We start from the raw sequence: 8,796 nt of genomic DNA, 5'->3' as shown, positions 1-8,796 counted from the left end.
GCAAAATGTGTCCGAAACAAAGAATGAGCGGTAGTTAATAGAGGAAAGATACTATGTTGCCACTCTTCATAAATTTTGAATACATCTAACAACTACAGGTAGAATGAATTAAAATTAAGTATCACATAATTTTAAACAGTAAATTGCATTTTTGTTTATATGCAATTTTTGGTTATGACATAATCACAATAATAAGTACAAAGTTGGAGTTTAATTAAGAGTTCTACTTTCAGTTTCATTTCGCTTGATCCTTGACATCTAAAATGACTTCTCTGCGAGACAAAGTGGTATTAATAACAGGTAAGTGTCTTTTGGAAATATGCTGTCTTCACTTGAAAGCTGCAGTGCTGCCAGTGCAAATATTGAATTATAATTTCATAGTGGCAATTTAAATCTTGGGAAACGTTTTCATAGAAGTTCGTCTTCAATGCTTTGGCCTGTTATGAGTACATTCAAAAAAGCTCACACAGAGGGTCAGCAGCTGGCAGATCATAGCAACTATACTTTAATTATGCCATCGGAAGGGTAGCATAAAGCATTTGAACTGTCTGTCCGTCCGTCCGTCAGTCCGTCCGAAAACTTTAACATTGGCCATAACTTTTGCAATATTGAAGATAGCAACTTGATATTTGGCATGCATGTGTATGTCATGGAGCTGCACATTTTGAGTGGTGAGAGGTCAAGGTCATCCTTCAAGGTCAAAAGTTAAAAAAATATAATCCAATGGAAGAAATTAGTTTTAAAAGGGAGATAATTTCTAAACCTGCCAACTGATATATTGACATTTTATTTCAAAGCGGCGCAATAGGGGGCATTGTGTTTTTGACAAACACATCTCTTGTTTGTTCTAGCTTACCATAGCTAAATATATGGTTCATATAAAGGTTGTCTTATACAGCTTTCCTGCACAAAGTCAGTGGTTCATTTGAAGATTGTCTTTTTTTTAGTTCTCCGTATATTATTACTTTGTTATTCTGAGCTGTCTAGTGAGGAATCAAGATGTTCAACAGTTTCTTGCTCTGCTTTGCTGCAGGTATAAATAGGATTTAAAGCTTGGAATTGTAATAAAAAATTGGGACATATACAAACAACGTTTGTATACCGGTAGGTCCTAGTTTAATAGAATGAAAGAATCTTAAATGTTACGATTTTCCGTAGGAGCTTAGTGCATACAGTCTCTTTTGTGATTTTAAGGGTCGGGGGATGTGACAGGTATTGGATACGCCACTGCCCTGCATATGTGCCAGTTCCAACCCCGTCTGGTTATCACCGGGAGGGACCAGGACAAGCTGAACGACGTCGCGCGGAGATTGACAGAGAATGGACTCGCCCAAGATAGGGTAGGCAGACAGCGAAATGGTTGGTTGCATTGTAAAGGAAGACAGCAAATTAATGGTTGGTTGTATAGTAACCACAATTAAGAAACGTTGGTTGTAAACATGGAAAGAGTGTTAAAAAATCATTACCAAAAAAAGGAAATTCTTACTTGTTAAAATGAAACGTTTGATTTATAATGTACTCATGCACAACTGACAATAAATGGCACAAGAAATCAAACTTCCATCATGAGGAAATCATTGAAATGTAAGGGATTTTTTAAAAGTAAGCCAGTCATTGATTGGCTGTTCTCAGACGCAAAGTGGCCCATTAGAGCCTTCATTTGACAAGGTCTGTAAATTCCATATCGCACAGCATAAAACAGGTTTAATTACCTTCTGCAATATTTAATTCATTTTTGTCGTTTTGATTAACGTACACCGAAACTGTGCTGTAGTACTATATACCGGTATACATATACACATGTATGAAGTTAGTGCAACTAGGGCGACTGATAATCCTATATGAAGGTAAAACACAGTTTGTTACTACGTAGTCAATTTAAGAACAGTTTAATTGGTAAGAAGGATTTACATGTAAATATAATTTAAATTGAAGCATTTTGAATTTAGAAATGCTCCTTTTATTTAAAATTCTTTTGTTCAACTAAAACTCTGTTTCAAGAGTTGTCAAATCAGTTGTGTCAATGTTTTTTTATGCGAATTCTAGCATGCATAAGCTGTTCCAGATTCTTCCTGTTGTATGTGACTTGACAAAAGAAGATGAGTTGAACACCCTGGTGCAAACAACAATTGATTCCAATGGCCTCTTGGACGTTTTGGTGAGGATCTTTATTCAAGTGCATAACCAGGGATAAAAGTAATTAATATGTGCATAACCGGGGATACAGTTGATCAATCTGCGCATACGTTTTTATATTTTTTTAAATTTTGTAGTAAAAACGGCGGCCTTAAACGTTTGCTTGGCAAAATAAATCCTCATTTCATTAATCCATGCGCACATGGATGCCATACTTGACTTTTGAAGGTGAACAATGCGGCTGTGACGTCATACACGAGCACGCTCGAGGCCACCATGGAGGAATTTGATCATGTGATGGCGACCAATGTCCGCTCACCGTTCCTGCTCACGAAACTGTGTCTGCCTCACCTGATCAAGACGAAAGGTATCAGGCAATACGTGAATGTACGCATATTTAATCATTTACCACTCAGATACGCTTTTTCACGACCTTTCTTTCTAGATTCAAGTTTTAAAGGCTTCCTTTCCAACGCTAAGGTACTAATAAGCAGCAAAGAACATAAAACCTGAGCAAATTGGGATTTATTCGTAGACTGGGCCCGTATTCACCAAACAATTCTTAGACTTGAGTCTAAGAATAAAGAAAATTCTTTAAATTAGAATATTCAATAATTTCTTTAATTTTTAGCCAAACTCTGCAGTAAACATCTCTGTCTATATTATTCTTCATATAGAACATTTTGTTAATGACATAATCACCAGTGGAGGCCTGTATATATTTAAACACTGAACACATTTTTCTTGGTTCCAAGTCTATTCTTTATTCTTAAGTCTAAGAATCGGTTGGTGAATACGGGCCCTGGTCTGGTTTTAAGCTGGTTGAATATTTATTATAGACATGTTCACGTAGCTTCTGAGCTGGAAATGGTTAACGTTAATAGTGCATCCATGCCGTTCTTTGGTTTTACATAATGTGTCATAATTTTAGACTTTTGGCGATTTGACAAAGATTTATAATACAACCAGTAATAATTTACAAAATATTTCAGTATACTGTTTTAGGACAATCTCTAAAACATAGTAAAGCCGTTTTAAGTAAGAAGAAAATACATAAGCGTAAAGGTAGAAAGCTTTATAAAATCTGACCAGCTTAAGACACTTTACATTACATGTATACGCATTAAGTTTAACATGTCTACACTGTACTATGTTTGGGGCTCATTGATGTGGAGTATATGTTTTTTCAGGTTGTGTTGTGAATGTCTCGAGTATTTCTGGACCGATGGCGGTATGTCATTGTTTCCTATAATATACTTTAAATGATAAACGGCTTACTATCATATACATAGCTATTAAAATGATAAATACTTAAGGAATAATAGACGGGGAATAAAGAAGTATATTGTTAGACGGCATAATTGAGCTATACATGAGTTTATTAATGACACCTATCAATTGTTTGATTAAATAAATAAAGGACATTGACAAAGAATTCGGCATAACAAAATCTCACTATGTCGCTGTACAATGTACATTTTGCTACTAGTTGAACATGGATGTTAAGACTCGACCTTTAATCCTTTGTAGCCTGCATGATCTTGGAATTGAAGAATAGTCCATGGCCATTCAGTTGATTGTATGTGTTCATTTTGAGAATAATGTGTCCATCTGTCATTTGATCAAGTAGTTGACATACATTGAGTCGCGTTCTGAGAAAGTTGGGCTTAATTCTTGTGTGTAAAGTGTCGTCCCAGATTAGCAGTCCGCACATGCTAATCAGGGACGACACTTTCCGCCTAAATAGGACTTTTGCTAAGGAGACATTTAAACGAAAAATGTCATACAAGCGGAAAGTGTCTTCCAAGATTAGCCTGTGCGGACTGCACAAGCTAATCAAGAACGACACTTTATGCACATGCATTATGCTCAGTTTTATCAGAACGCGACACAATTATACTGAGCAACCTAGAGTGATACTGGTAGTTAAATGATAATTTATAAAATCGTGGATCAATTGGAATACATTTATTGGTGAATAAGGAATACTTTTTAAATTATTTGTTCTCAAAATGTTTAGGAAAAATGCTGATACACTCTTGAGAAATAATTAAAAACGAAAGAGTTGTGTTAGAAGTGCCTTGACTTTACAACTGCTGAAACGCAGAAAAATGAAGCAATTGTTGTCACGCGATGAGATCCTAATATTAATATCATTTCAAGACTGCTTATACATGCGCCATTGCACCACAACTTCGCTCTTTCCTTTTGCATTATCAAGGATGGCACGTGTAGATCTTTATTAGAAAGTGCAACGAATGACCTTAACTTAATAGCGGTGCTTACTAGTATAAGTATTGTCGTTTACAGTATTCTGGTGAGGTTGCGTACGGCATGAGTAAAGCCAGCCTCGACCAGTTCACACGGATATTGGCCAATGGTAAATGAAATCAACCTTGTTTTTGGAAAACGGGGTTTTATGTATGTGCGTTAAGTGTTGCCTGAGATAAGCCTGTGCAGGCTGCACATGCATTAAGCCCCATGTTCCCAGAACGAGGCTTAACTATTTAACTTTCGCATTTGTTGTACTACGATTACGAATACTATTAATATGCACAACTATTGTGTATCTTTTTAGGGTATAATGTCCTCCTTGAAAAGACAGATAAGAGTTCGCTCTCTCACACTCGCATTATAATAATTTAAAAAATGACGTTAACATGCTATGCAGTAGTTGCAAAATAGCAGACATTTATACAAATGGAATATTTAATTTCTATTTATTGAATCTAGCTTAGAGAATCAGTAGTTACATTTTATTGATTTTCATATCTGCAATTTCCAGAAGTGGCAGAGTACGGCGTACGTGTGAACTCCGTCAAGTAAGTTATCTTCTTCTGTTCTTTTAAAAGCTCTTCTTAAAAGTAAAAAGTAAACGCACTTTACGACTGCATTTTATTATATATTTTTCTCTTACCATTATGTTTCAATAGATTGGTCCGTTGTGTTTCATGAAACTTTTCTTACCTTTGCTTTCATGCGGTTCTTATGCATATCTACTGCTATTACAGTCCGGGCGTAGTACGTACCAACATCCAAGTGAAGGGAGGCATGAGTGAGGAACGATACGCCCAGGTATGGGTGGGTTGCTGTTCAGTTACCTACAATTAACTTATTCACAATGGTCTTGTCGGGAGTCACGCTGTCCGCTTTAAAGTCCCGGAAGGTATCGTGGTCTCAATGGCTGAAATGGTAGCTTTGACCAGACTGCATAGATGCTAAAGCTGGTCCGGAGCTATGTTGGCCGCGTATCGCTTACTACCCATTTTCACATGACATGGGTTATTTAATTATTATGTATTATTTGTTTGCCATGTCGGCATATGTACAGCGAATTAGTATACGTATTTTGAAGCCGATTGTTATGAAATAGTCACTATTGTATGTGAAAATCAGCGTTTCTGTGGTAAACGGTTGTGCAGCTTGAACTGGCACCAATATTAAAGTTTCATTTATTGTGGTATCGGGTGACACAATGTGTACATTTTACTATATAAGGGAAAGAATAGACGAGCGGGCTGTTTATGGACACCTTTTCCCTCCATTTTAATTGCTTACAGAGTAAATGATGTATAATAAATCTAATTTGCTCAAAGTGCTTTCCATGAAAAACGTGCATAATGTGAAAATCGTTTTTGGTCTGTAAGGATTTTTCGAAAGGAGTGATTACCAAAATTTGGAAGCAACAGTGACAAGGTGGTGCAAACAATGAGTATTATCAAGCCCAAAATTTAATAGATCATTATCTCTCGTGATTTGTGACGATTGCAGTGTTTTGTTGTGAGCTTTGCCCTAAATCTGTCAAATCTTTTTAAGGAGGTTGATCAGAAGGTGGGTATATCTAACAAACCGTTTGCGCCATTGAAATTAATTCTAAAGAAAGGTCTCTGGTGTAGTGGATATGGTTTTCTCCTAGCGACCGGGAGGTAACAGTTTCGATACCCACTGTGGGAGCAATCTTAAGATCTCCCCCAAAGACACCAAATACTGGTTCTACCCAGGAAACCGACTTAAGAGCGTTTCAATAAGCTTTTGGCTGTCAATTCAATGGGGTTAAAATAAATAGGTTTAAAATAAAATAAAATAAACTATTCTGCTTTACTATTTCCCAGTATGCTGAGCGACAGAAGTCTACTCACCAGCTTGGCCGCATGGGGGAACCAGACGAGGTTGCCAAGGCGATCACATTCCTGGCCTCGGACCAGGCCTCTTTCACCACGGGGCAGCTGCTCTTTGTAGACGGGGGCAGGCATATACATTATGTGTGAAGATGAAGGGTGCCTGTGAACGTCATAATAAAAATTGTGTTGTCGAAATGTGCATGTATATTCTTTTGCAAAAAAATAACATCAAATAGTTATTTTTATACCCCCACAAACGAAGTTTAGGGGGGGAGGGGTATATAGGAGTGAGCTTGTCTGTCTGTCGGTTTGTCTGTCGGTAGGTCCGTATTAAGTGTCCGCTCTCTAATTCAAGTTGTTTTCATCCGATCTTAACAAAAACATGGTCAGTTGTTGTATCTAGATGATGTCTAGGTCAAGTTCGAATATGGATCATGCCGGGTCAAAAACTAGGTCACGGGGTCACTTCGTGCGTTTTAAAAATTGAGCATGGTGTCCGCTCTCTTATTCAAGTATTTTTCATCAGAGCTCTACCAAACTTGGTCAGAAATTGTATCTAGATGATGTCTAGGTCAAGTTTGAATATGGGTCAGGCCGGGTAAAAAACTAGGTCACGGGGTCACTTAGTGCGTTTTAAACATTCAGCATGTTGTCCGCTCTCTAATATAAGTAATTTTCATCCGATCTTCACCAAACTTGGTCAGAAGTTGTATCGAGATGATGTCTAGGTCAAGTTTGAATATGGGTCATGCCGGGTAAAATAAACTAGCATGGTGTCCGCTCTCTTATTCAAGTTGTTCTCATCCAATATCTTCACCAAACCTGGTCAGAAGTTTTATCTAGATGATCTCTACGCCAAGTTTGAACATGGGCCATGCCGGGCCAAAAACTAGGTCACGGGGTCACTTAGTGCGTTTTTTAACATTCAGCATGGTGTCTGCACTCTAATTCAAGTAGTTTTCATCCGATCTCAACCAAACTTGGTCAGAAGTTTGTCATGATGATCTTAAGGCCAAGTATGAACATGGGCCATGCCAGATCAAAAACTAGGTCATGGGTCACTTATAGTACGTTTTACACATTTAGCATACTGTCCGCTCTCTAATTCAAGTAGTTTTCATCCGATCTTCACCACACTTGGTCAGAAGTTTTATCTAGATGATGTGTATGTCAAGTTCGAACATGGGCCATGCCGGGTCAAATACTAGGTCACTTAGTGCGTTTTAAACATTGAGCATGGTGTCCGCTGTTTTTTTGCGAAGACAACATGCAAAATATTCTGTGCCAATGCGGCATGTGGGGGTATCCGTCACGTCTTTGACAAAGCTCTAGTTTACTTCAAATAGTACCGGAATTTACTGGAAGAGCCATGCACCATGCATTGACTGTGCTACACAGACTGGTTCTAAGCAAAAGGAGTAAGCAAACTTGAAAACTAATGCAAAACTGCAAGTCGAATTCAAATATTCAAGGGCTCTATCCACCAAACGCTTACGAACAATGTTAATCTGACTCGTGTATAAATACTCGAATTCAATTTTACTTATGAACCTCAATACAGTATGGTTCGACCTTGAGGAAACTGAAAGCTATTCTACTATAATCAATGTGAAGCGCGAAGTTGCTGTTCGCTATACTAGAATACCCTTTATATAAAAATATGAGCACAATTGCGCATCAAATCGGTTATTATTAACGTTTTCTGACTTAGATGTATCTTAAAAATTGGGTTCAATTGATACAGGAATGTCACGCAATCTGTGTATCGTCTTTAATTTCGAATATCGGACACAATTAAAACGATTGATATACGCATACAGAGGTTACACGTGTCAAGTAATGTTGGCGAGATATAACAATATGCGACTGATGATTGTTGTATATACGAACATAAGGAAAATGCCGTGGACGTTCACAGAGAGTTTGAAAAGTATCTATACCTATTTCGATTACCGGTAATACAGCATTCTATACATAGATGGTGACGTCACTACGTTATTGTCGGAAAGAAAAGACCGGTGTGTACACAATGGGTAATACAACAGGTATTTACCGAGTCACGCGCATGGGATACAATGGTTACTGTATCTGGTTTGTAGAAATAAAATTTCAGGTAATCGACGTTAAAACAAAATAGAAAAATGATTCGACCTTGAAGGCATTGAAAGCCCCGGTAATACCACATCAAATAATGTGAAGCGTGAGGTTGCTGTTCGCTATACTTGTACACAGGTGGTTAGCGTGTGGCTATGATATTAATTAGTGAAAACATCATTTTGAATGATAAATAATCATATTATAACGAAAAATTAACTTTTCTGAAAAAAAAAATATTTCACTATCAAATATATATATAACAAGGTATGCAACTCAAAATCAGCCCAAAACGGGGTGCATCGCTTTGAACAGCCATATCTTCATAAATTTTGCAGCGATTTTCACGATCTCGGTCTTATTCAACGCAGAAATGAATTTCCTTTCTGGAAATGTATATGTCTTGCAATATTTTTACAAATGCTGGGTCAACTTTTAAGAAATA

The 8,796-nt window shown here is 37.3% G+C and overlaps 1 protein-coding gene across 7 annotated transcripts in view; it reads left to right on the top strand.

The window, feature by feature from the left end:
* Positions 1–2: 2 nt before the first annotated feature.
* The window catches only part of LOC127837691 (3-oxoacyl-[acyl-carrier-protein] reductase FabG-like), a 325,705-nt gene continuing 316,911 nt past the window's right edge, over positions 3–8,796 (top strand). The window contains exons 1-10 of one of the 7 annotated variants that reach the window (XM_052364964.1): positions 14–98; positions 234–300; positions 1,195–1,340; positions 2,066–2,158; positions 2,365–2,503; positions 3,327–3,367; positions 4,447–4,516; positions 4,922–4,958; positions 5,148–5,211; positions 6,249–8,302. In XM_052364964.1, the coding sequence (XP_052220924.1) occupies positions 264–300; positions 1,195–1,340; positions 2,066–2,158; positions 2,365–2,503; positions 3,327–3,367; positions 4,447–4,516; positions 4,922–4,958; positions 5,148–5,211; positions 6,249–6,404 (783 nt within the window). In that variant the 5' untranslated portion in view covers positions 14–98; positions 234–263 and the 3' untranslated portion in view covers positions 6,405–8,302. Of the gene's footprint in view, positions 99–233; positions 301–1,194; positions 1,341–2,065; positions 2,159–2,364; positions 2,504–3,326; positions 3,368–4,446; positions 4,517–4,921; positions 4,959–5,147; positions 5,212–6,248; positions 8,303–8,796 lie in introns of all 7 variants that reach the window. The other 6 variants (XM_052364960.1, XM_052364965.1, XM_052364966.1 and 3 more) reach the window with 6 other exon arrangements.

The sequence above is a fragment of the Dreissena polymorpha genome, chromosome 7, assembly GCF_020536995.1.
Source record: "Dreissena polymorpha isolate Duluth1 chromosome 7, UMN_Dpol_1.0, whole genome shotgun sequence".
NCBI classification, from domain to species: Eukaryota; Metazoa; Mollusca; class Bivalvia; order Myida; family Dreissenidae; genus Dreissena; species Dreissena polymorpha.
The sequence above is the reverse complement of the archived record's forward strand: the minus strand, read 5'-3'. Positions and strand labels throughout refer to the sequence as shown.